Below are 27,394 nucleotides of genomic sequence, written 5' to 3'. Positions count from 1 at the left end.
GTAAAAGAAACAAAATAAAAGGGTCAGAGAGAGGGACAGGTCACAAAATGATCAATAAATCCATCTCAAAAGAAAAAAGATCTTTCTTTATTAGACTGGGTAAGCTTAACTCTAAGGTTCCAGAGTGACATCTGCTGGTGTAAGGAAGTGGCACTGTTTAACCAGTATTCTTCAAACACCAGCCAAAAGAGTACTTCTTTTGTGGATGCATGGTTATTCTACACAGAGAACCGTGAGCTATCATCCCTGCTCACATATACCCAGATACAATCTGAGCCTCAGGGTTTGGGATGCGGTCTCTCTCTCTTCAGGGTATGCATCAGTCCTATCATCCCCTTCAAAACCTCATCAACAATACTACAGAATACATTTCCTCTAGGAAACCCAAGTTTCTGTCAGGACAAGCAATTTCCTTATCTTGAAATTTACTTCTACCTGAATTCTTCCACAGTAATGCACAATCATTAGTCACGAAGGGAAAGAATTACAGCTGAATGTGCATTTACAGCCAAGATGGCTTTTGCGAGAATTACAGCTAAATATGTATTTACCATGCCATTTTTGTTTAACATTTAAAAACATGCATAATAAAAGAAATTTTAAAAGTTCAATACTGTATAAGAAGTGTGCAAGACTGTCCACCTTCATTTGCATGCAAAATCCTGCACAAGTAATCATTTTTACTCGGTGCATATATGTAGGTTCAAATTTCCAGGCACATCCACACAAGCATTCATGTGAAAATCAGAATCACCTATGCACACTGAGAAGCCAGCTGCTCAATTTCTTGTCTGCATGAGTAAATACTAGCTTTGCATATAGAAAATGTGTAGGGAAAAATTATACCCCTCTTGAGTTTTACCTTCCCCCACAAGCCAGATACAAATATTGAAAAGTGTGATTGAAATTAACAGAAAAATCAACACAAATGTTCTGACATCTTTTCAGGCACTACAGGAAGGTTTAGTTCGAAAAACCACTTGAACGTAAACATACCACTGATGGGGTTATTTCATTAGGCTCCACATACATCTTGACATCATAGAGCGCATTAATATCTTTCTCCTAAAAATGGAGAGGAAAAAAAAGTTAAGAAAATATATTTTAAATCTACAACAGGACTGCTCTACAGAGTGGGGGATCCTTATGTGCTGTACACACGTATCTACAGTATCACTTCAGCAATTCAGAAACTGTGGGGCTGACCAGAGCTGGGAGTCCCGACTTCTATTAGAGGCCCATTTCTATCACTAGCTCATCATGTAGCCTTGGGAAAGTCATTTAACCTGCCTATGCCTATCTTTAATCAAACAGTAGTAGAACCACACCACCTCACAGAAGTATCACTTAATTCATTAAATGCTTGTGAAGAACTTGGAGAGGCTGAGGGAGATTATGTGGAACTGAAAAACCTAGCAGGTGGTGCTATGGATTTGGTTCATAATCACTGCAGGTCTCCTAGCTTTTCTTTAACAGACAAAAAACTAAGCTGCAAAAAGCTGCTTTGATGTACGCGGTTACTTTTTTCCCCCTGGGAGGGGAGAGGGAGGGAGGGTTGGAATTTTATCCTCCTTCACCTCCTACTACTACGGAGGAGGGTGTTTATCTTTCACTGAATCACTTCATTACAAAGGTAATCACTTGCCGTGCTGTAGCGCTCTAGCAGTTCCTCAGTCACAGGGTAACGCAGTTTCATTTTCCTGTACAGCGTGTGCTTTTCGTAGTAGGTCACCAGTTCAACTAAGCTTTCAAAATAGGCAGAGGTGCCCAGCACAAAGAGGCGGCCTTCTTGTTGAATTCTGAAGTGCTTCACTTTCCCCTCAGCTCTGTGGAATTAGTACAGGTGCTGTGATACTTTAAAAGTCACTGGGGCCTAACACAGTAAAACCTCACTTACCATGAACTGTTACCATTGTCCCTTGACACATGTTAAATGTATTAAAAAGTTCTGCACTTTTCCAAAGCCTCATTTATCCAAATTAATTTCAGGTTCCCCCATTCAATTCACAAATAGAACGGATTCAGGAATTGTCTTTCCCATCTCCAATATGTGGAGCATTGGAAATATCCTCATTTTTTTCCTGTTTTCATTTGCCCACTAACCCTCACACTCCAGACTCCTCTCAGCTTCACCAGTCATCTAGCCAAAAAGAATTTATCTGGACTAAGATTCTCTTTGGAAGCCTGTCACCGTCAATCACTTAAGTGATAAGAAGCAGTCTCCCCAGAAACAGTGGCTACTTTATCCCCATAATGCTTCTGATAGCCACTACAATCTACTTTTAAAGGAAAAATTCCTATCAACTTGAAAATTTTTTGAATTTTTGGTAATCACTGTAAAAACCACCACCCAACCACTTTTCTATACATGGAAGATACCTACAAAATTTCCAGACCTACAAACTTTTTTGGCTATGAATTGTTTTCATAAGGACATTACTGTCTAGAATCCATAATGGACTTTAATACCCTATCTTCCCAATAGGAGAAAGATGAAACTAGAGCTCACTGCAGACTTGAGAAGTCTGAAAATCTTCAATGTAAAGTACATAAATAAAAGACAGCATGTATCTGCTCTCCAAGACAATATTCTATACTGCATTAACAAACACGATTGAAGAAACTTAATATGATTCAAAATTGCAATAGAGTACATTACAGTTCTTATAAACACACAGTTTCAATAAGAGAAACTGTTGTTATAAAGCAGTTGCTATTAGCAAGGATACTTAACAGCAGACAAATGGCAACTTTCGTTTTTAGTGAGCTGCATAATGTAACAGATGCTGAATGAATGAACCTCAAATTATTATGCAACTTAACTAGGTTTCCTCTGGTCAGAGACCTGGGATCTGTAGTGCTGATCCGGCACAGAGAACTGCACTGGCATACAGCGTCACAGAAGCCAAGAAAGGTCCACACACGCACTACAGTATGAGATATCCTGGGCCAAGTTTTTAGCCATACTCAAAATTATCCACTTCATCCATACGTGCACATATATTTTGCCCATGCATCCACTTATGTGTGCACATCAAGAAACTGTGTGGCTAACTACCTAATCTGCAAGAGCAAACTCAGATTTTATACATGCAAAAGATACAACAGGAAGATTTTAAATGTTCAAAACCAGAGAGCATGAATGGCCCTATATGTTAGAGTCATAGAATATCAGGGTTGGAAGGGACCTCAGGAGATCATCTAGTCCAACCCCCTGCTCAAAGCAGGACCAATCCCCAATTTTTGCCCCAGATCCCTAAATGGCCCCCTCAAGGATGGAACTCACAACCCTGGGTTTAGCAGGCCAATGCTCAAACCACTGAGCTATCCCTTGCACAGTCACATGTGTCTTTTCTTACCTGAATGTCATGGCAAATGAATCGGGCTCATCTCTCTTTCTAATCAGAAACGCTCCATCTCGAGGAATTCGCATCAACATGTCCTCTGCTTCTCCTCGACTCAGGTTAGGGTAGTACCAGCTACAGTAGAGGGAAAGAAAAAGGACAAGCGATTACAAAGCTTGTCAAAGTGTCACTCAGTAAGAATAACTGGCGGTGTTACTAGAATTATAGCCTGAGACATTACAAGATAAATTATACATTAGATTTTCCTCATCATGGCACATATGACAGCATCTTAAAGCAAAATACTGTAACGCATCAGCTTATTTTGGGTAAAACCATCAGGAAAACATCGGAACACCTTGTCTGCTTATAGTAATATAACATAAATCAACTTGTCTCCATAGAACAGTGGCAGATGCTGCTTTATCTGTTCATAACCAAATGCCAGACAGGAGCCAGAGTTTTGACGTGGAAGATTTTAAGGAAGAGTCCAGATACGGGCTAGGGAAAAACAGAAGACATTGGATACTTCCTTAGGACCAGATTCTGTCTCTCACAAGTACTACTCAAGGTGAGTAACAATGGTAGAATCTGGCTCTTAATGAGCACCAAGGGGGAGAGCTACAGCTGATGTAAAATGTTCTCGCTCCATTGATTTCAGTGGAGCTAGAACAATTTACATTAGTTGCGGATCTCCACCCAGTGGTGTAAAAACAAAATCAGCTGAGTCCCAGCAGGCATCCTCAACTCACACTGACTTCAAAAGATATCTCAGGATGTATAGGACCGTACAGAACCAGGGACCAGACCATGAAAACTGTCAAAAGTCATGGACATAAGTTTTGAACACAAAATAATCTCTCTTTTTCAATCTGTAGACCAAACAATGGACCAAAAGTACACATGGTGCACGAACAGTAACTTCTGAATTCCCCAAATTCGTTGCAAGACCACAGGCAACAACTCAACACCTAACCCTACTTGCTGAGTTCTTTAAATTATCAAGCAAAGAAAGAGAGCAGGGAGAGGAAGGACTTGGTACCCTCTGGGTGAATTGCAGCTTTCACTGTTTCTCTGAACTGAGTATAGTTACCAGTGAGCACCTGCTTTACCATTAGCCCCCCATGAAGCCCAGAGTAGAAGCTGAATCTTTCAAGGTTCTTAGAAATCAATGAAGTTTATTCCCATGACAGCTGCTACCAAAGTGTTCCTGAATGCATGAAATCCATGGCCATAAATGACAACAAAAAGTTCCACCCTTTAACACAACCCAAGCACTTCCCTTCATCTGTACATACTCTTTAGTTTCATGAGGTTTGGGGTTAGGCACAGCATCAGTCAGACGCAGCTCAAACTCGGCACATCGCAAGTGGGCTTCCTTGTAGTGTTGAACAAGATCATAAATACCATCAAAGGTGAGGTTGTCGGTCAGGTAATATTTCATGGTATCTCCTTCACTATTAGAACGGATACGGCAATGCTGGACCCTACCTGACCTCCTTAAAAAATGAAGAGGGAGGAAAAATAACAGTTAATAAAGATGGACATTTAGGATGTTATCTAACTTGTTCCTGGTTAATTCTAGTTTGTGAGTTTATAAAGTCACAGCAAATCATGTTCTTTCTTTAACAAATAATAAGATTGTTGGGAGTTGTTCTTTTCAACCTACAGAGTTTCAGATGTCGCAATATGCATCACTGTAGAATTAGCGCAGAAGGCTCTCTCACCAGTAGATCTATCTGATATACTGTTATTTATAACTCCAGACTGGGAAAAATTAGGCAAAATCTTTTATTTTTTCCCCTATAGGGACATCCTCTTTTATCAACAAGATCAAACTCTGCCAAGGGAAATGAACTTGGGAAACTATCTGCTCAGCTTGGAAACCGCTGATTTACACCAGTGCAAATTAAATACAATTTTGGCCCACATATTGAAGAAATATTGTAACAAATTCTTCATGCTCCTATAGCTTTAGAGAAGTGGAAGATTAGACCAATTAGACCTCTATTATCTATTCCAATCAATGAACATAACCCCAAATGGAGCCCAATCATGCCTAGGAACGTTAGACTAAATTGCACCTTGTGACAAAGCTCTGTCCTTGCCTCCATGGGTCCTGCGTTTCCTGGCGGATTTCGCTAGCCTCAGAGGCTCACTGTGACCCTCGACGTAACCCTTCTCTCTCTAGAGACAAGGGTCACAGTCTACTGAGCCATTTTCATCATAAGCCAGCGAGGGAGGTGAGGAGAAGTTATCCTTCCTTGCACAGTCTCTGTTGTCTCCCAGTCTCAGTGATTAATCGGGGGCAAAGGTGGAAGGGAAGGGGAGCCAAGGCCCACCCTCTACTCCAGGCTCCAGCCCAGGGACCCTAATAGTATCAGCTATGGTAGCTGACTTTTTAGAAACATGACATGTACAATTCCCTGGGCTACTTCCCCCACAGCAGCCCTCACTTCCTCAAGCTCCACTTCACCCTTACCTCAGGGCCTCCTTCTTTGTGCCTGATATGGTGTGTACTACTCAATCTCTCCAACAGCACAACTTCCTCCCAAAGCTCCTGACATGCACCCCCACCTGACTAACTGGGAGGCTTTCAACTAGTTTCAGCCAGACCCTGATTGGCTTCAGGTGTCCCAATCAACCTAGCATTCTCCCTGCCTTCTGGAAAGTTCTTAATTGGCCCTGGAGCAGCTGCCATTTCACTTATCCTGGTACCAGGGATTTGTTTAGCCTGGAGCTAATATATCTATCTCCCACTTTCCATTTTCCATAGCCATCTGGCCTTGCCCCGTCACAACCTTAATTAAAAAGGTGTGATCTTTCCACAACTGCACTAAATCCCCCACTCCTACTTCCTCCCATAGCAGCTGTAAAATCATATTTTCTAAAAAATATATTCTTACACAATATAGTAGAATAAACAACACCAGTATCAAAAAAACAGCCATACCAGAATGACAGGGTGTAATCATTAGGGAAAGTTTCGCTTTCCCTAACTAGGAATGTTCCATCCTTGCCACCCATTTCAGCACAATATTCCTGGATCAGCCTCTCAGCAGTTGTTCTCCCCTCTTTCATTTTCCCATGGAACCATTTCTCGCTGCAGTGCAGCTCAGTATGTTTCACCTCCTAGATCACAAGAGAAGAGTTCCTATTTTTAACTTATATTTTACCATGATAGTAAAGGGTTCTGTCTCGGTTAAAAGGACTTCTACAATGGTAGGTCAATTTTCTAGCTTCCTTGAACTTTCAATACCCTTTAAAAAAAAAGGAATATTTGTCTAAAATCTGAAGTATGGTTTGCTGTCAAACGAAAAACAAACTATTAGACATTTGCTGTGGGGGGTTATGGCTATTGTGCACCTTTTCTTAATATTCCTCAAAAAGTTCTGTGTCAGGATTTTCACATTCCCCTTTCCTCAGCATGGAGAGGTTTATTATGGTTATAACGTGCATTCAGGTAATTCAGATCACTTTTCAGGTTACTTAAGCTCAAAAGATTTTCACCTTCCTAGACTTGTGCAAGTAGTTATGATCTGTGGCCAGAAATTTAAAGAAAATACTCTTATAGATCAGAGCATCTTCTATTTTAGGGTTTTTTGACAAGAGGATTTTAGCTAATCACAGCCCTGAATAATCATATATGGCTCTCCCACCATTAAAACCTGCATGAACAGGTGATCTGGCTTGCATGTGGCGGAACTGTGCATACAGATGTTAGTGATGAAAGAGCGCACATGCAAACTTCCATGTTGACAGGTGGAAGCCAGGTTGAGGCATCGCTGAAATTCCAGCCCTTACTGAGTCCTGTGCCTCAGCTTTAACATCTGTAAAATGGGGATAATAACTGGTCATCTCTTAAAGACCTTTGGATGACAAGTGCTATTTACAGAGATGTGCTGTCAAGCCAGAGAGCTTTAAAGATTGGGAGCGCAGTGAAATACACAAGCAGTGGAAGCCAACTACCTAGTAAAGAAACTTTTCTAACTTATTTAGAGATCAAAGGTCATTTTAAATGGCCCACTCTCCCATCGTACCAGTACTTTCAAGTTAGGCATTATGTTTCTCAACTTTCTAGCAAACTGTCTATACAGAAAGATAACTTTAGTAGAAGCGATGGCACCTGGTCAATTAGGAAACAAAAACATTATAATTAATGGGTTTTAGAGTAGCAGCTGTGTTAGTCTGTATTAGCAAAAAGAAAAGGAGTACTTGCGGCACCTTAGAGACTAAACAATTTATTTGAGCATAAGTTTTCGTGAGCTACAGCATCCGATGAAGTGAGCTGTAGCTCACGAAAACTTATGCTCAAATAAATTGCTTAATCTCTAAGGTGCCACAAGTACTCCTTTTCTTTTTATTATAATTAATTTATATCAATCTCTGCAGACAATTTTCCTGACCAAAAAATGTCCATATGTGATACACTGGGAAAAGGACCATGATCGACAAATTATCCCAGAGGAATGGGGATTGATCTGGAAATGAGGGCCCGCAACCTCAGAACAACCAATAAAAGAAAATTTCTTTAAGATACTGTTTCAATGGTACCTCGCACCAATCAGGTTAATATATGTTGAACAGGAATACATGTTGGAGAAATTATGCTGAAGGAGGTTTTATGCATATATGGTGGATCTCTCTGGTCACCTAAGTTCCCTCTAAGCTGCGCAGCCATGCATCAGCCTATCAAGGGCCACACAGGTGCTCACGGCTGCGGTGGGGAGAGGCCCATCTCCCGCAATCCCAGCCCCAAACCTGCCATGGCAGGAAGAGGCGTGGAAAGACCCTTCTCCCCCGGCCACAGCCCTGGAGCTGCCGCAGCAGGGAGAGGCACCTCTCCCCCCCACCCCAGATGCTGCTGCGAGGAGAGGCGCCTGCACTCCAAACCCCTCATCCCTGGTCCCAGCCCGGAGCCCGTACCTCCAGCTTGAGCCCTCGCCCCCCTGCACGCCAATCCTCTGCCCCAGCCCTGTGCCCCCTCCAGCACCCTGAACCCGTCATCTGTGGCCTCACCCCAGAGCCCACCCCTCCAGCCAGAGCCCACCCCTCCCACCCGCATCCCAACCCTCTGCCCCAGCCATGACTCCTCTCCCACATTCCGAACCCCTTGGCCCCACCCCTGCCACACATCACGTCCATAACAAAATTCATTCCGCACATGCATGGGAAAATGAGAGGAAACATTGCCAGTCACTAGAGAGTATTGGGATGCAATCCATAACCAGATATCACAAACTATTAGATATTTATTCCCAAATGATCCTTTGGAAATTCTCCTGGGGATTTCTAGTGGAAATGGTCACACAAAAGGAAATGAAAAATTAACCTCTCTTTCATTAGTAGTTGCACAGCTATCAGTAATCTCTCACTGGATAAGAAAGACAGTCCTACCATAGAGGAACAGTTAAAACAAATGAGAGGTTGTTGCTATGGGAAAATTAACAGACCGATTGTGAACCCAGGAAAATAAACAAAATACTTAGATATTTGGTTATCTTTTATTCAATATTCAGGCAAAGTAGATTCACCTGCAAACAAACCAGTACACTTGTCTAATTGTTTTGAATATTAACAGTTGGTAGTCTTGCCTGGTCTGTTAAATACGCATAATCAGACATTTCACTCAGTTTCATAAAATCACTAGAAACAACAATGCATCCGATGAAGTGAGCTGTAGCTCACGAAAGCTTATGCTCAAATAAATTTGTTAGTCTCTAAGGTGCCACAAGTACTCCTTTTCTTTTTACATGTTATAGGTGTTATAATGATGCTTATTCTGAAATATGGTAACACCCTGCTAGAGAGATCTGATTACTATATTCCTGTGTAATGCCTCTTTAAACAAAAGCACACTGTTGTAATGATTATTGTTTTGTGTCTGATATTTACATAATAAAGATTTCTAAACTTGTTAATGCTTCCAAAACAAACAGTAAAAAGAAAAAAAAAGGTGTGTTGTGTTATGTATCATTATTTAATTAATCATTTTTTGTTTAGTCCTAGAATAGGAATAATATCCTGGCAGACGAATATACTCACAATAAAGCATTTGACTGTTGTTAAACACACCTGTTTCAGCACTTAACTGCCCACAAGCCATTTCACTGTCTCGTATGCTCATCTACACTGAACATTAACCATACACTAAAGATATTTTGTTTTATTGAAAACTGGGTTATCAAAGTGCTTAATAAAGACCCAAATTTTCATTAAGTGACATCTGCAGGTGCACCCAATTATCTGGCACAGACCCTCCACTGAACAATTGTACGTGCAAATGATTTGTGAATTGCAAACAAATGCATCTGTAAACACTGCAGGGGCAGTTTAAGAGGATGAATTTGACCTTACATGTTAAAAAGCTTCATGTAAAACTCATCTCCCTTTGGTTTTATATTAAAGGGAGAAAAGAATATTTTATTATTCTCCTGATGTGAGTACGTAATTCCCATTGGTCAAGAGATAAGGAAGAATGACACTCCCTTAGACAGTGTAATTCTTCCTATATACCAGGAGTGGGCAAATTTACTGACCCTCTGAGCCCCATATGACAATCTTCAGAAGTTTGAGAGCGAGGGTGCACCTGCCGGGGCTCAGGGCTTCAGCTCCATGGGAGGTGCCTGCCAGGACTCCGGGCTTCAGCCCCCCTCTGCACAGGGCAGAAGGCCCTACACCCCCCTCCGCACTGCAAGGCAGAGGTCCCGAGCTTCCCTTCCCACCCCACCCCCAGTCCCAGTCTGGTAGGTGGAGAATGGGGGGGAGAGGGGGGGCTTCATGAGGCACACTTTAATGGTAAAAGAGCCACATGTGGCCCACGAGCCACAGTTTGGCCACCCCGGTATATAATTAAGTATTCAAACCAGACAGGAGTTGTATTTAATACTATGAAGTGAGTAACCCCACATCATTCTGCACTGCAATTCCCTTTAAACTTATTCCATATAAGCAGAAAAGAACTTCAGTGCACCTCTCCTTTTTTATTCAGAAACCCATTGTGGTAGAATTCTCTATTTGGCTTAAAGCAGAAGTGAGGAAGATGGAAATGTGTTCATTTCTGGAAGTCTGGGATAACAAACTAGATGATTTTTAATTTCTCCAGTCTAATGAGGACACTAAAATACATTTAGCTAGTTTTTACCAAGGGGTTAGAGTAACAGGAATAAACTTAACAAAACAACAAAAAGCCCAGTAATCACCTTTGACGAATCGTCATCAGCGTTCTGTTCTATATCATCACTGAACGAGAGCTTTTCATCTGCTATAGCACAATAGTGCCGAGTCCATGTCTAGAACACAAAGACAAGTGTTAAAACTGTTAACACAAGACTGTTAACATAAAATTAAAGAGATAAAAATAGAAAACTCCTAACCACCAAGAAGCTGTAATAATAAATAGTAATTTAACAATGTAACATCTTACGCAGCGTCTCTTTTCCATACTCACATTGGGTCAGCTAAGAGCAAATATTTTTCCCTACTGCTATTGAGAATGCTCATTTAAATCTCAAATGCTAAAGAAATTAAAAAACCTTGCAACAAACTGCAGCAAATATCTAGGAAATAATACCTGTTCTATCGTATCCCACATGTAGAGTTCTCCTTGTTGCTTTTTCTCCTCTTTCTTGTCTTCTGGGTTCGTATCTATGTCTCCCTTTGGTCCCAATTTTTTATGCTAAAAAATATAAATAAAAATCATATGTAAGCCTGGTCAGATCACCTTGGCACATCTTGGTAATATTATCTGACACACCCCTCCTCTCGAGCGTCTCTCCTTTGTTTGGACATTGAGAGTGGAGGCTACATGCAGGCTTAAACATTAGTTTTCCCCACTGACTGCAAATTTAACCTGAGGGTTTGTCTGCATGGTGAGTTAGTGTGCACCAAGCCAGGGTGCGAATCGACAGTGCACCAGCCTGTCACTCACTGGACATTGCTACAATGCAATGAGAACCACACACGAGGGCTTGCACTGCACTGTAGCAATGTCCACACAGAGTCATTAAGGTTCAGCATGCTGATGTGCTATAGATTTACACCCTGGCAGTAGCTCACCATATAGATGAGCCAAGTGCTCTTCTAACTTCCTGACAGCAAGTTTCAAATGAGGGAGACAGAGGATCAGTTACTCTGATAAGAGTCCACAATTCATTAGAGAAGACAGAAAGTTAAGTGACCTTTATGTGGCAAGGAAGGAATGAAGATAAAAGAGGAGTAGTTGTCAGACCTCAAGGTGAAGAGAAAAAGAACATGAGTAAAAGGAGAGAAATTAAAGAGGAAACAGGAAAAGGACTATAAGAAGGAAACAGGGGTGATTATTTCTCAGTGTGACCAAATCCTGCTTGCTTCTCCACATAGGGATATAAAGCCCTAACCTCTTTAGCACCACTACAATACTACTGTGCAAGGGGTAAAAGGCCACATGCATGCCACAGAGAAGTGTTCCATGGCAGATCTCTCTAGAGCAGTGGTGGGGGTGAGGGGGGGAGAATACTGGGAGGATGAAGGTGGGGACTCAGGCATGATGTTGGCACTTTAAGAGCACAGCTAGTGGGTCTGTAATTAAAAAATCCCACCTACTGGGAGCAAAGGAACTACATGGGTGCTCACAGATGGGGGAGGAAGAGGATTCTTGTTGTACAAATATAGACATGAAGCTTTTTATTTTGTTCAGGGGACCAAGTTTTGGCTGATGGAAAGTACATGCAAAGCATATGCCAGTACCCTGGAGAAGAGAGTTTTCAGCTTGTGTGTAATCTCAACTATGATATATGGAACAAAGTCCTCAGCTATAATGAAAAAAGATACAGCAAAGATTCAGAGCATCCCAGTGTGACACGGAGATATATTGTAAAGGGATAGAACAGGACTGCACAAATAGAAAACGAAGTGAAGACCTAACCAATGTGACTGATACTCCAAAGAAGGTTAAACAGATGAAATGGCAGTAGATGCAATATTTTATGACAGGAGTTTCTGAAAGAGGAACTGGACAGGGCATATGATGCACAAAGTAGACAGGAAGGATTCTTACTAGAGCTGGGCAAAATTTTTCGACCATTTTCTCATCAAAAAAAATGTAGATTTGATTACACTGAAATGTTGCATGAATTTGTGTTGACTTTGCCAAATTGTTTCAGTTGGGAAAAGAAAAATCTCAGAAAAAAATCAAAATGTTTCATTTTGACATTTGTTTGGAGACAAAAAGTTTCAATTTTCTAGTTCAAAATTACTTAATTTCAAAATTTCCTTTAATTTTATTTTTAAAAAATCAAAATCATTTAAAAATGGTTGAAATCAAAATGAAACATTTCAATTTTGCTGAAATGGAATGTTTCATTTGACACAAAATTATTTTTTTCAACTTTTCAATTTGCTGGGGAAAAATATTTGCCTTCACAAAAGAATTATTTTCAGTTCAACCCACATTCCCCCCCCCAGAACTGCCAGTGATCTGAAAAACCTGTTATTCGCCAAGCTATAGTTCTACCCTCAGTTTCTTATTTCAGGACAATGCCGTTCATTTTTGTAATTAAATTTTGCCAAATATTTATTCTTTAAAATAGATTAACAGTGTTTGCATTAAATCCACTTGCTTTCAAATATTCTAATATCCAGATCCAGTCTGAAAGAAAGGACACATGCCTTGATGACGAATTTTTCTTTCAGCTGGGTTGGCGACGGCAGCTGATCTGCACTGACTTCGATTGGCTTCATTAGGAGTTGATTCCCAAACACCTCCTTGAATACTTTGGCCATGTGGCGCTGCTGTTCCACACTGCAGTGCTCTTCAATCGACAGGATCACTGGGAACCTTGGTAGAAGGGAACAGAAAGGCAGAGGCCGCATTCAATTTCTGCATCTAAAAAAGCCAGGGAAGGGGAAAAAAAATATCCAAAGCAAACTGAGGACTGAGTGGCTCTGGGGCAAGTCCACAGACGTACAAACACTGGGTCGCACCACCAAACATGAGCAGTGTGAGGAAGTGTCACTGCAGTCCTCGATACGTTCACCATGCTGATGGTTTGACACGTCTGAAGCACGGGGACCTCTATGTGCACTGTACATGGTTAGCTGAATGTCTATCCGTGGTGAGGATACCCATGCAGCTCAGTAAGCCAACCACAGAAAAGAGGCTTGGAACACCCTGAATATTAAGACATGCCTTTTCTTCATTATCGAGCTCCCAAAATCCCATCCAGGAAGTGTTTCCAACCAAAATAATGATGTGCCGGATTGCAGCTACTGAGTACAGGCTCAGACTCATGTAGACGGCAACAACCCCAGTGGGAGCTTTGGGAAGTACGTCATCTCCTAGATCTCCTAGCCTGTCCCACCCACAAGAGGGTGAAATTTGTTCTCTCCTCTATGGCCAGCCAGTTACCTTACACGGTGAGGAGTAAAGGATTCTGCAGCCCCATCTCCCTCCTATCCCTTCCCTGCCGACAGATAACACTTTTCCTATTAAAGGTGTTTTAATGAAGGGCCTGAAGAGGAGAGAGCTGAGACACTGCTGCAGCCCATGTTACCACTGCAGGAAGCATGAGCAGGGATTCCCCATCTCCTCAGCTGCAACCTCATCTACGATGGTAAGTTTGGGGCTATGAGCTTCCCTCTCACTAATGCTCTGTCTTCCACTTCTCGTATTTTTAAAAATCACACTTATTAAAGTTTTACAGATGCAAACTCATCTTTATAGAGAAGATCTCAAGCAGGGAAATGGGGAAAAGACAGGCACCTTAGCCTTTTCAATTAACCAAACATGAAAGGTTCCTTTTCTCCTGAGGAAAGTTCTAAAATCCTCTAAACCAGGTTTATAAATTAACAAAAACCCACTCAGATGTGACAAATGCATGATCCTTGATTGCCTGCACCACATCATCGAATTTGATTTTTGTTGTCCGTGTCCATCCGTGATAAATGATCGGCTTCCCGTCAGGACCATCCCAGCAATCCACTACAGCAGACAACGGAAGAAAGAAGAGGGCATCTAAATAACTCCAATATACAGAACGCAACACACATTCAGCGCTCCACTGTGTTTCCTACGATGAGTCATATACTTTTACGTTATATTAAAATGATTTGCTAAGTAGATTTATATCCCTCACAGAGGAGGTTAAGTTTGCATGAAGTAATGGTGATAAAAAAATACAGTATGGAGGTTCTAAAAGCACACACAGCTAGGAATAGAAAAGTAGGAGTTTAGGCAGCTGAATTCTGGGTTTACTAGTGTTCACCAGAGTTTAAAGTGGCAAATATGCTGCTCCAAGAGAGATTCTGAAAGTTTGTCCTGTGAAGTCTTCTTGATCCCAGTCCTGAAGTCCTTACTCAAGATAAACTCTTGAGTATCAGAGTAAACAACTGCAGACCGGGGACTCCTGTAATTAGGACTGAGAAGCAATAGCAATAAGTGCAACAAAGAGTCAGTGGCCAGACTGAAGTGGTGAAATATCATGAGGTTCTGGCCAAACCCTTCTGTAAGATGCACAAGAGCAGAACTAAAGAAGCTCTTTTCTTGCAGTTAGTGGAAAACAGAGCATGGTGAAATTAACTTTTATAAAAAGTTAGTTGGGCAGATACGAATTTTGTGACACCAAAACATAAAAATCTAGAAGGATTGTGGCTTTGTCTAAATTAAGAAAATATGCATGAAGGTAATTAAAACAATTAGCTGCAAACCTCTATCACAGATGTACTGGAGAAGGGCATGCTGGGGCTTAACCAATTAATTTGGTCATTCTGGTAGCTTCATCTCTGGTGTACACACTCGAATAGGTTTTAAAAGAGCTGCTTGAATTTTAGTGCATCAAAGGAATAAAAGAAGAGCGAGCAGGAAAATGATGGAATTCTGAAGAATGTTGGTTCTAATAGAGAGGAATAATTTTGTGTTAAAAAACAACAAGTTTTGGTTTTGCTGTGCTTAGCAACCACAGGAAGCTATGCAAAGGTGGAGAACAAAAGCATTCCTGTCACAAACCACTCCACAAGCTTGTTACTCACACTCAATACATCGACATCCCATTCGAAGGCACCTGATATAAGCTTCTGTGGAAGATTCACTTCGAAGCTGGTCTCCTGTGAGGTATCTGAACAGTAAAGAGAGACCATCAGAAGGAAGGCAACAATTCCAAAAAGGGTCCCATATATTCTGTTGCTGAGTTTCTGAATGTTAAATCTTTTTCTATGGTGGAGGCTTGGAATACTTGAATTTTTGACTTTCTGTGAAGCGAGTGGACTCCTCTGAATCAGATGCTAAAGCACCTTGGCATGGATCAGTTAGCAAGAATTTCCAAGAGTTCATTCATTGCCCCTTGCCAGCTTTTTGTAGAGTAGAACATATCTCTACAATATATCCAAACTCCACCAAGTCGAGGCCAGGTCAAACAGCATACCTGTCTAGTGAAAGGGAAAGGTCCCTATACACTTCACGAGCCTTTTTTTTTTTTTTAATTGTACGTGTTATTTAAATTCCTTGGGATATTTTCTCCACTTTTTCTTTTTTTAAAACAATGTTAGATGATAAAATTCCCCATTCCAGTGAATGAACGTTCTAGTTTGTTATGTTGTTGTTGCATCCAGTACTGTTTAAGTATGAAAATTAACCATCACATAGATTTGTATCTGGCCTAGCAGTTTGCATGTCACAGTTCACAGAGGAAAAGTACTGAGAGCCTTACAACAATTCAGAGAATTTCTACGGTTTTGACCAAGCTTTCTCTGCCTTGTGCCGATTGGCTGTTTGCTCCAACCGTCCCCCTCTCTCCCTACCACTCCTACGCAGTCTCTTCACCTCAGTTTCACTCCACACTTGCTCCCCTTACCCTCTTCTCCCCTGACCTGTACCTCCTCACCCTGGTTTTCTTCTCTTTCCATCTAGCTGATCCCTAAGTAAACCCACCCCAAAAAATTAATATGGCACAAACATGCCTTTTGCTGCCATCAAACTGCTCACTCTACTTGTGTTATACTTCCCTTATGCTGTGTGTGTCTTGTCTATTCAGATTGTAAGCTGTCTGGGACAGAGACCATCTAATACTCTCTACAGCACCTAACACAACAGGGCCCCATTCTTGGTCCTTAGACACTACTGTAACAAACAATAAGGAAGGCTGTTGAAGGTTGTTACTTTTAATTCCGCTCCCACATGCCTGGGTATAGAGGCACATATGGTCCCTCTCTGCTAGAATCCTTGTCTCCCATAAAAAGGGCTAGTTCCTGACCAGTGGAAACATGTTGTTCCAAGATCCACCAGCCACATGCTTTCTCTTCCCTGAGTCACCCCTTCTGCAGTGTAAACTGTCACAGAGCTGTGGTCTCGCCCAGAGTTCCCACCCCCACCAGCAGCCTGCTCTTCCCCCATCTTGCTCAGCACAACCACCACAGTTCTGCTACATTTCAGGTCACATAAAGGAGGATGACAGTTTCCTCAAGATGATCCAACCATGTAAAGTTATATTACATATTATCTTGGTTTTAGAAGCAGCCTGGGAGCCAGGACACCAGGGTTCTATTCCAGGTCCTGTCACACGCTTCTTTTGTAACTGCAGATAACATATAAACTCAAAATATTATCATAACCTTTCTCTAGATGTTTATAATCACAGATGCATGCCCAACAGATTAAAATGCTGTAATACAGGTGATGCTCAGAGTATCGGTATCTCTCTGTAAATACAACCCACCACAGTGAAATGAAGTGGTAAATAAGGTGTGCCATGGAGACTCTCTGACAGAGGACTTTGACCCAAATTCTGCAGCCCAATCTCAGGCAAACATCCTGCTACGTGTGGCCAGCAGGATTTGACTCTTTAGGCATTGTAATGAAGCTAACTGAACAGGGCTGTAGGTGTCAGGAGGAGTGGAGACTCCCTCATTAGCATGAAATTTTGCACCCGCAGTCATTCAATCCCCATCTTCTGGCATCAAGGAGTTTCAGGAAGCTCACTGTGGCAGTCTGAGCTCAGCTTCTGGACTACATTCTTTTAACAAAGTTTCTTGTGCTCTTCTGTTGGGGGCAGGAGATGGAGGGAAGGGGGTGTGTTTTCTGACAATATAACTGAGTGAATCTTATGAGATGCAATTTCTCAGGAAGCCTTCACAGATCCAGTTTGAGCACCCCTGGCATAAAACTTAAATTAATATTTGCTTCTCTTAACATACACCAGGTCTGTCTGATCAGAGATGATAAAGATTTTGGAAACTTACGTGTTGTGAGAGGAAGAAATCCAGTAGTGGGACAAAGGGTTATTCATATCCTGAGCATCTACTGCATCATATTTATCATCCCAAATACTGTTTTCTTTTGAGAAAAGGTAAGTGAGAAACTGAAACATAAAAAAAGAGAATGGATTTAAATGCATTCAATAGAAAAAAGAAAAGAATATAACACTAACAATGGAGCTTAGAGAAACTGCTCTCTTGCTAATAGAGGGGGATTTGCCCAGCAAACTAAATTTCAAAGAACTAGAAGAGAAAGTTAAATGTATATAGAATAAGAGAAAATATTTTATCTCACCTCATCTACAAAGAGGAAGGGCTCAGTAGTTTCTCTCATAGTGTCATCTATAAACTTTGTCATTCGTTCTCGGACTTTACTGAGATCCTGTGCCCAAGATTCCTTTAAATTAAGAAAAGTTTATCATTTAAGTTGTTTTATTTTATTACCAAAAAAGGTAATAAGATTTTGTGAATGAAATTATATATTATATAATACGAAAGAGACAGACAGACACCTATAGCAGTGATTTACTAAACAGCGTTCTTAACTGCCTACAGTTAACAGAACTGCATCTTTTGATGAACCCAGCCAGTAAGAAAGACTATCAGTGGTTCAGGCTACTGTTGCATTTAAAATCAGTGTTTAAGATCACGTACCGGGTGAAACCAGAATATTTGGAGCTTTTACAAACCTCTCTAGCTGTTTGAGTTCACTGAATTTTTCTACTGTAATTTAGGCTCATGCTTTTTCCCCTAAAGGATAGTCAGGAATGTCTTTTTGTTAAATGTTTGTCCAGGCCTAGCACAATAAGCTCTGGTCAGTGACTCAGCTCGTAGGCGTTACAGAAATACGAATAATAAATGATAGTTTAAAAATAAAAGATAATGTCTTTCCTAGCTGAAGAAAAGCCTATGTGATGTTTTAGGGATCTAAGATGCCCCCTGTCTAAATGCTAGGCTGCCACAGGTGAGGACTCTATATATGGATGAAATCCCGGCCCTACTGAAGACAGAAAAGATCTTCATTCTGGTCTCTCCTAACTTTTGAGTGCTTGACTTTGCAACCTTTATGCTCTTTCAACATCGTTTTGTAGGGGAAAAGATATTAGGTATTCCCATACAGGGAATGCATGGGAACAATGAACTTCTGTGTTTGATTTGAGCGTTCAAACAAATTTGCAAACCTGGAGTTCAGTAGTGGCTGTGGAACATCATAAAGCTTAAACGTACAGAAGACCTCCAAACTTTCCAAAGATGTAGAATATGCACACTGTAAACAACAGGCAGCTTCAAAAATGAACTGCTTTGTTCCTTTAGTGAATCTTTTGCCTGACAATTTTTTTAATTCATTAATTATTTTATCAGTCCAACTAAACCATGCTGTCTGTGAATCAGGATCAGAGCTGTTACAGATGAAGACAAGCCCCTTCCCAGATCACTGAACACAACTGCCTGCAAGTACACAGCAACTTCTTCAAAGAGAGCACCCATCAGAAGTGAAATTCTGACCCTTTTCAAGTCAATGGCAAAACTCTCTTTGATTCCAGTGGGGACAGCACACCATCCCAAACATTTACATCGTGTCAGCCACAATGAGGCCAGAGCCAGGATTTCAGTCCAAATGTTTACAAGGTTTCACCCACAATGGGGACAGGATATCATCCTTGACATTTACATGATGTCTGTCAATAACCATCTCATTTCATTTAGCAGCCTAGCAAAGGCCAGAAAAATCCATTTGCACACCTTTTTGTTCATTGTGCAGTTGAAAAACGTTAGCTCAATGAAAGATCACATCTTAATCATTAAGACCAACGCTCAGATTTAGCCCACAAGGTTCAATGCCAATTATCATCAGTCATTCTGTATGTCAGACTGTGACTCTTTGAAAAATACATAACGCTCTGAGCCTTGGTGAGGAAGAATTCAGAGTTTCATAACTTTCTCACCTGCTGCTCGTGTAGCAAAAATCTCTGGAAGTCATGCAAATGAACTGCGGAAGCATCTGGACGGTCAGTATTTCTAGACCAGAGGAAAGGGAAAAATTTTAGAAAAAATGTTTCATTAAAAAAAAAGGGGGGGGGGGAGTAGATCAAATATCATTTAAGTCAGAGCCATAGTAGAGAACTCAATATATTATATCATGAATTTACAACGTTATCCAAAATCCACTGAAGTTGAAGGGGGTCTTTCCATTATCTTTAATGGGCTTTGGATCAGGCCCCACAAGCAACTGTCTAGCATCTGGATCAGAAGACTTTGAATCAGAGCTTCTGGGTTCCCTTCCCAGCTTTCATAATGACTCACTCTGTGACCCTGGGCAAGTTACTTAACTTCTCTCGGTTTACCCTTTTGTAAAGTAGGAACAACACTGACTTATCTCATTAGGATGTTGTGCAGCTTAATTATGGCACTATAAAAATATTATTATTGTAAATTATTTGCATAGCCATAATCCCACAAGCCATTTCTTCTGGATACTTATTGGATGAGCTGACATGGAGAACCAAAACCTGATGCCAGCAGTCCCAATAAGTTCTATAAATTCTACCCAGGAGGCTAAAGAATTGGGCCCTATATTAAACGGCAACCATTTCTAACGGAACTTCTCAAATGTTTTAAACAAAATTGTAGATGTAATATTCAAAGTTATGATAAACTAGTTTCAGAAAAGCATAATAGCAGCAATGCTTGTCCCTTTTATGCTGCAGCATCTCATTTCTTCAACATGCTGTACAATCAGTTAATTTTCAACTCCCCTAAATAAATATTATACCCATTTTACAGACAGGGAAACTGAGATGCAATGACAGTACATCATTTGGGATTAGAATTCTGCCCTGCTACTGTCAAGTCCATGCACCACACACCTCTTCAGTTAAAAATTAAAACTTCTCCATCAGAAAACACAGAGACAACGTCTGTCCTACACTAAGCATGAGCACCTCCGACTGAAATCCATCTGTGGGCAAGGTGTTGGCTATTATCCACAGCTTCCTTATGCCACTTTTACTCTGTCCTTACTCAGGAAATCTTCCACTGAAGTCAGAATTTTAGGAAGAGTGCCTTAAAATGTGAGATGTTAAAATTTATATAAAACGGTATATGAAAAATTTTCATTCATCTTAACGAATACCAGAGCAACAAGATATGCCACCTCTAGTCACTAATGAAAATATCATAATAGAGAACAGTGACATCACTTAAAAATATGAATGGACTTTGAGATTCCATGAAAACTTTGGGTATGCAAAGTCCTGCAGTGTTATAACTAACGCAAACATGCACGAAATTATAGTAACAGGAAATCTCACCCAAGAATGAACACGGAAGAATCCTTTTTGAATTCATCAAGAATCTTAAGAGGAGGGGGGGGGAAAAAGAGAGACACACAATAATCAGAAATATCTGTAACTCTTAGCAGGAACAGAAATGTCTACTTGCATTTTATACAAGCTATGGTAGCACAATAAATTTTGAGTTAAAATGAAAGGTGAGAAACAACAGGCTGTCATGTGTCGTGATTACACTTCAGGCCTTCTCCATGTAAAAGCACACAATTCACAGCCAAACTTGGTTTTGCTAATGCACATAATAAACACAAGCAGTCAAGTTTCCTGCTAGATAGTCTGGAAAAACTGGAAACGTGTATCTTGTATCATATTTAGTCACCTGGCTACAAAATCTAAACTAAATGGCCTCCAGGTTGGACCAGCAGAGTACAGAGCTTGGGAAACTTAGCTGTAAACAGTAGTTAAGCAAGATGAGGAGTCTTCTTGAAATGGTGCACCAAAGGTGTGGACAATCAGATAACCAGTACATCAGATAACCTCACTATACTGTGCTATGCTCTCCTCTTTAAGTAACTTCTTTCTGTTTATGGTGTTTAAGTGAAGTATCATGAAAAGAGACATATCAATAAGGTTAGCAAAACAAAGTCGTCTTACTTCAAGCGTATGGTTCTTTTTAATAGCATTGTACAGATCTAGATTACAATGATTATGCTTAATCTGCAAAGCTGAAAAAAAGAATTACTAATAAACCATGCCCATGTACAACTGAGGAAAGAAGGTTTCAGTTTTAACAATGTCCTACATATTTGCAGGCACAGTTAACAGGGTACAGAAACTAGCATTCAGATATTTATGTCAACATTTTCAAACTTGGGTGTTTAAAGTGAGGCACCTAAATAAGAGCCCTGATTTTCAGAGATGCTAAACACTTACAGCTCCCATTGACTTCATGAATCTGGATGGAATGAACATTTGGAAGTAGTGATAAAATAGTTAGCCAAATAAATCCCTAGCATAATTCCATGGCATTGACACATCCCAGTGACTGTCACAAGCATGTCATGCAGTACACCGAATATATTCACGTATCATCTCCAGACACAAGTGAGAATGGCAGTGGTCATTATTTGGTGATCATGACATGTCAGCGCCATAATTAAAAGAGTATCTTTTGGCATATGGGATAAATTAAACTGGGAAGTCATGCAAAAATGAAACCTGTATTTCACTTAACATTTATTAATTGCACCTGACTAAGGATATCCTACAAACCAGACAGAAAGACTCACATGACAAACAAAATCCCATTACATGTGTGCACAATTTCACCTTTTAAACACCCAAGAAGCAACACAAACTTCTTATCTATTTATTTTATGAATCCAGTTATTGGCATTGGTTGTCACAGACACATCAAATACAATACGGTAAGTGAGGGCTTTTCTATGGTGGTGATGGTGGGGGAAGGGAGGAGAAATCAGATTTCACCTTTTATTCAAACCAGACAGGATAATAGTATCTATCTATATATGAGCTTACCGATTTCTGCTGTTCAAACATAATTTTCTTGTAGAACACGTGAAATTGTTCGAAGCTAAGTTCTTCCTTGGGAGCTCCTATTTCCTGTGAGGAGGAAGTATTAAACAGCATATTTGGAATATCCTAGGTTATATCTGTATAGCAACAAATTTGACATACCCTTTCCAGGTGCCATAGTCTTCCAAGGCACATATGGCTGCCATACTTTTACTTTAATTGTTTTGACATGATGGCTAATTGATTTCTGAAGAGAAACATTAATATGCTAATTGAACAAACAGAACCTTAATTTGTAATACACTGTTCCTGCCCCTCATCTCTGTCCACCACCCAGGCTCAGAGTACCAGCAGGCAGTTAGCCAGTTGCTCACTTAAGACGACTGCTGGCAGATTCTCAAGAATGACTCATTCAGTGCTCATTATCCAGAGTACCAGTAACTATAATTTGGGACTTGGAGAATAGAGAGGTATAAAGCAGGAAAAATAAGGGGATCTTTAATGTTCCTGCAGGGATGCAAAGGGGCCTCAAAAGTTATTAACAGTAGTTCATGTTGAAGAGAAACTAAAAGTATCACTTCATTCATAATGTAAATTCTACCCTTAAAACAGGCAGTGACCAGATTTTCCTATATATTTGCACAGTGCCGACAAGAGGGCCATGAGCCTGATTTTGACTTTGGACAGTACTGCAATATTAATACCAGTAATAAAGATCATTAAAAAACTCTTCTGCATGACATTCAAACCTAAACTCTGAAATTAACCAATACAAATCAGATTAATTCACATGATAAGAAGCAAAAGCCACAGGCAAGATGCTGTGTGTAAGAATCAATACATATTTTCACCAAATATTGGACATCAGGTGCTTTGAATAATTACCGCAAATTTATCCTTCAAGTATTTCACGTTGCCTACTTTGAAGTTTACTAAGGGAAGTATGGTCTTCAGTTCTCTAAGGCTGATACTGAAAAACAAGAGGGCAAAAACAGCATTCTATTAGTATGCATGCAACCTACAACTATCCAGTGGTATACCATTTTCATCAACACGTAAGTTGAATTATTGATACATTTTTAAAACATTCTCTGTCCATAGATCAATCCAAGTGCAACAGAAGTCTACTGACTTCTTTAGGAGTTGGACTAAACCAGGGGTGGGCAAACTATGGCCCAGCCACTTTAATTGCATCCTTGAGCTCCTACTGGGGTCTGGACCTTGCCCCACTCCGGGACTCTAGCCGCGGAGCAGGGTTGGGGGCACTCTGCACGGCTCCCAAAAGCCGCAGCATGTCCCCACTCCAGCTTCTATGCGTAGCAGCAGCCAGGGGGCTCCGCACGATGCCCCCGCAGCTCCCATTGGCCAGGAACTGCAGCCAATGGGAGCTGCAGGGGCGGCGCTTGCAGACAGGGCAGCGCACAGCAGAGCCACCTGGCCGTGCCTCTGCATAGGAGCCAGAGAGGGGAACATGCTGCTGCTCCCAGGAGCCACTTGAGGTAAGTGCTGCCCTGAGCCTGTACCCCTGAGCCACCCCCCTGTGCCCCAACCCCCTGCCCTAGCCCTGATCCTCCTCCCACCCTCCAAACCCCTCGGTCCCATCCCAGAGCACCCTCCCACAACCCAAACCCCTCATTCCCAGCCCCACCCCAGAGCCTGCACCCCCCCATGCCCCAACCCCCTGTCCCAGCCCTGATCCCCCACCCACCCTCCGAACCCCTCAGTCCCATCCCAGAGCACCCTCTTACACTCTAAACCCCTCATCCCCAGCTGCGCTCCCAGCCGGAGCCCTGCCCACTACCCCGCACCCCACCCCCAGTCCCCTCCTGCACCCTGTACTCCTCATTTCTGACCCCGCCCCGGCGCTGCACCCCAGCCAGAGCCCTCACCCCCTCCCGCACCCCAAACTCAATTTTGTGAGCGTTCATGGCCTAATATACAATTTTTATACCCAGATGTGGCCCTCGGGCCAAAAAGTTTGCCCACTTCTGGACTAAACTATACTGACCTTGTTATAAAAACAGTAAATTTCCTTTTTAAAGATAAGTAGGTAGCAAATGTTGTAAAAGTTGAAGATAAAAAATTCAATGGCCCTTAAATCAGTCCCTGGTTTTGTGATAAAAAAATAGCATATCAGTTCTGGGGCCCATAAAATTCAGCCTGAACCTGTTTATGCACAGACAAATACAAACACAAATGGATAATTGGCACATCTCCAACAGTTGTCCTTCTCCATGTGCAAAACAGGTATTCTGCAATCATGCAGGAACAACACTTTTACACACATTTTTAGGAATGTGAAATCTAGAATAGCATTTGATAATGTCAGACCTCAGTTCCAACCGCTTTACATTAAGGTATTACAGTTGGTTTTTATTGGTGAAAGACTCCTCATGCAACGCTGGGGCATGCTCCTATACTCCTTACTCAAGCAGAATTTGCATGTGAATAACTCCAGGAATGGGTTCCTTTGAAGACATAGCATCATCCACACCCATTGTCCATTGTCTATAATTCACAATTGGATACACTGGAGAGGATTTAGAGAAGAGCTACAATACTCCCAAGGGAATTCTGTGCCAAAAAAATAATAATTCTACACCAAAAAAATAAAAACCCTGCAGCTCCCATCCTCCCGCCCTGGGACACGGACTTGGCAGTGAGGCTGCACCCGAAGCAGACACAGCACAAGGGCCAGGTCTGCCCCAGAAATGCACCAGGGTCCTGCCCCCCTGTGCCAGGTGCACCAAGACAATCCAGGTGCAAGAGGAACAATCCATGTGTGGGGCACACAGGCTCAGCCTAGCAAGATCGAAATGTGGAGAGGTTTAGTGTGGGGATCCAGCTGTGGGGTAATAGGGTTCTGTGTGGGGCAATCTAGGTGCAGGCGGCTCAGTGGGGAGCCTGGGTGTGTAGGGGGGGGCTCAGTGGGGGGTAATGGGACTCTGCAGGGGGGGTCCAAGCAATGGTGGTTGGGACTAAGGGGGGCTCTGGGTGTCAGGGGCTCCGGGTGCTGGAGATGTGGGGATCCAGATGTCGCTGGTTGGGGCTCAGTGGGGTGGGGGTCCAGGTGCGGGTTGCTCGTTGGGGTGGTCCAGGTGTCGGAGGTGCAGCTCCGAGTGTAGAGGGCTCAGTGGGGGGTGGTTTGGGTGCAGGGTTGAGGGTCCTGATGCAGAGGTAAGGCTCAGCAGGGTAGGGGCTCGGGTGCACAGGGCTCAGTGGGGGAGTCCAGATGCAAGGGGGCTGAGCGAACTGTGGAGCAGCTCCCTCTGTACAGTGACCCCTCCCACAGCAACTGAGGAGTGAATGGGGCTTCAGACCTCCCACCTCCCTCATCAACCTCAGCTTTGATTTCAGTGTATCTTAGATACTTTTATGGCACCAATTACCACAGTATCAGAGTGCCTCACAATCTTTAATTTACATATCTCCAGAGCAGTGCTATCATCCCCATTTTACAGATGGGGAAACTGAGGCACATCACGACTAAGTAGTCACACAGGGTGTCTCTGGCAGAGCAGGGGTGGGAACCAAGGCCTCAAGTTCTAGGCCTTTGTTGTGACCCTTTAGATGACAATGCTGCTCCAAGCACTGGCCAGAAATGCTCACCAGAGATCAAAAACCCCAACAATTAACACTTATAAGAAACCCTTTTGCTCTTCAAAAAGTGTTTTACAAATATTCATCCACACAGCTGCCCTGTGAGGTGTCATCATCCCCACTTTGCAGATACGGAAAGTGAGGCAGAGCAGTTGAGAGATGTGGAAACTGAGAGATCAGTCAATAGCCAAAGAGGGAGTCAGTGTTGGAGCCAAGATTAGAACTCAGGAAGCTCCTGGCTCCCGGTCCTGCTGTCAGACCATGAGAACACGCACTTCTCCCACTGCACCCCCGGGGCTGATCACACTGCCACTCAACAGCTCTTTCTGGACAGGCAAGCAAAGGCCTAAACCTAGGGCTGACTTCATTACTGTATATGGCAGCAAAGCTTCACTGCTGGGGCCAGCCAGGAAGTATCAGCTTTATAATTAGCTGACTAAAAATTTAAAAAAAAAAAAAAAAAAAAAAGTTAATTGCAGCATTCATCTGTTTCCTGGAGTTTTCTAAAGGTGGGAATTCTCTCTGGGTAAAGTGGAAACACCATCACCTCACAATTCAGCACATATCAAAGGGGGATCAGTTATGTTACCTTCCGGTAGTAAAACAACTATGGAAACTAACATAACCTTAACTAGATGTAGTATCAGCTGAAGCTTCTCTGCCCTATGGCTTTCCTTTGTTTCATGGTTCTCCCCTATTGTGGTGCTTTCTTACTGAAACACAGCAGCAGCAGAGCAAGAGCCAAGTGCAGTGACGTGATCTGCCATCCAGTAAAAAATGGTGCAGCTGGCACACTTTGTCCTTCCCCTCCTGACTAAGCGAGTCTGTCTCTGATATCTAAAATCTCTCTGAGCCCCTATGCTTGGGAACCAAATTCCGTTCATGCCCTTCCATCTCTCTTTGTATAGCAATCATCTTCCCAGTACCACAGATTGCTTGAAGAATGGTGTTATTTCCTGAAATAACATGTTTTCATCCACACAATGAGAACATGTTTTATTTTACTCTTAGGAAAAGGCTAAATGAGAGGAAACGAATGTTATTTTCTGCACTGAACTAGAAGTACAAACATTAATGCTGCTGGGAAAAGGGGGTAGCTAAGCTGCATTAAAGTGTCACCCACCAAGGAGTTAATTTCCTTCTCAAGGCATCGTACAACTTACAAAAATTCTAAAGAGAAATTTGCAGCTGAATTTGCAAGAGAGCATACTCTGCACTGCAACAGGCTATCCGGCACCTCAGCTAGCAGAGCAAGGATTCTCTCTCACTCTCACTCACCATAAAAGGAAATTTTGAAGACTAAAATCTACACCATTTTTTGCATGGGCCTGCAGTGAGCAGCTTCCATTTCCCACAAGAACCCAAATATGCCACCTCCATAGTTACAATATGCTGCGG

The 27,394-nt window shown here is 41.9% G+C and overlaps 1 protein-coding gene across 3 annotated transcripts in view; it reads right to left on the bottom strand.

Annotated features, from left to right (window-relative positions):
* The window catches only part of PLCG2 (phospholipase C gamma 2), a 93,818-nt gene that overhangs the window by 27,699 nt on the left and 38,725 nt on the right, over positions 1-27,394 (bottom strand). For all 3 annotated transcript variants that reach the window (XR_013347715.1, XM_077831517.1, XM_077831516.1), the window contains exons 6-21: positions 23,282-23,366; positions 22,400-22,483; positions 20,882-20,925; positions 19,517-19,589; positions 17,866-17,967; positions 17,556-17,674; positions 15,351-15,436; positions 14,184-14,304; positions 12,993-13,161; positions 10,918-11,022; positions 10,547-10,636; positions 6,298-6,476; positions 4,643-4,843; positions 3,360-3,479; positions 1,646-1,826; positions 997-1,065 (exon numbers count right to left, since the gene is read on the bottom strand). Coding sequence is in view for 2 of the 3 variants with exons in the window: in XM_077831517.1 (XP_077687643.1) it covers positions 997-1,065; positions 1,646-1,826; positions 3,360-3,479; positions 4,643-4,843; positions 6,298-6,476; positions 10,547-10,636; positions 10,918-11,022; positions 12,993-13,161; positions 14,184-14,304; positions 15,351-15,436; positions 17,556-17,674; positions 17,866-17,967; positions 19,517-19,589; positions 20,882-20,925; positions 22,400-22,483; positions 23,282-23,366 (1,828 nt within the window). In the remaining variant the exon portion in view is untranslated. The remainder of the gene's footprint in view (positions 1-996; positions 1,066-1,645; positions 1,827-3,359; positions 3,480-4,642; positions 4,844-6,297; positions 6,477-10,546; positions 10,637-10,917; positions 11,023-12,992; positions 13,162-14,183; positions 14,305-15,350; positions 15,437-17,555; positions 17,675-17,865; positions 17,968-19,516; positions 19,590-20,881; positions 20,926-22,399; positions 22,484-23,281; positions 23,367-27,394) is intronic.

This window comes from Eretmochelys imbricata, chromosome 12, assembly GCF_965152235.1.
Source record: "Eretmochelys imbricata isolate rEreImb1 chromosome 12, rEreImb1.hap1, whole genome shotgun sequence".
NCBI lineage: Eukaryota > Metazoa > Chordata > Testudines > Cheloniidae > Eretmochelys > Eretmochelys imbricata.
The sequence above is the reverse complement of the archived record's forward strand: the minus strand, read 5'-3'. Positions and strand labels throughout refer to the sequence as shown.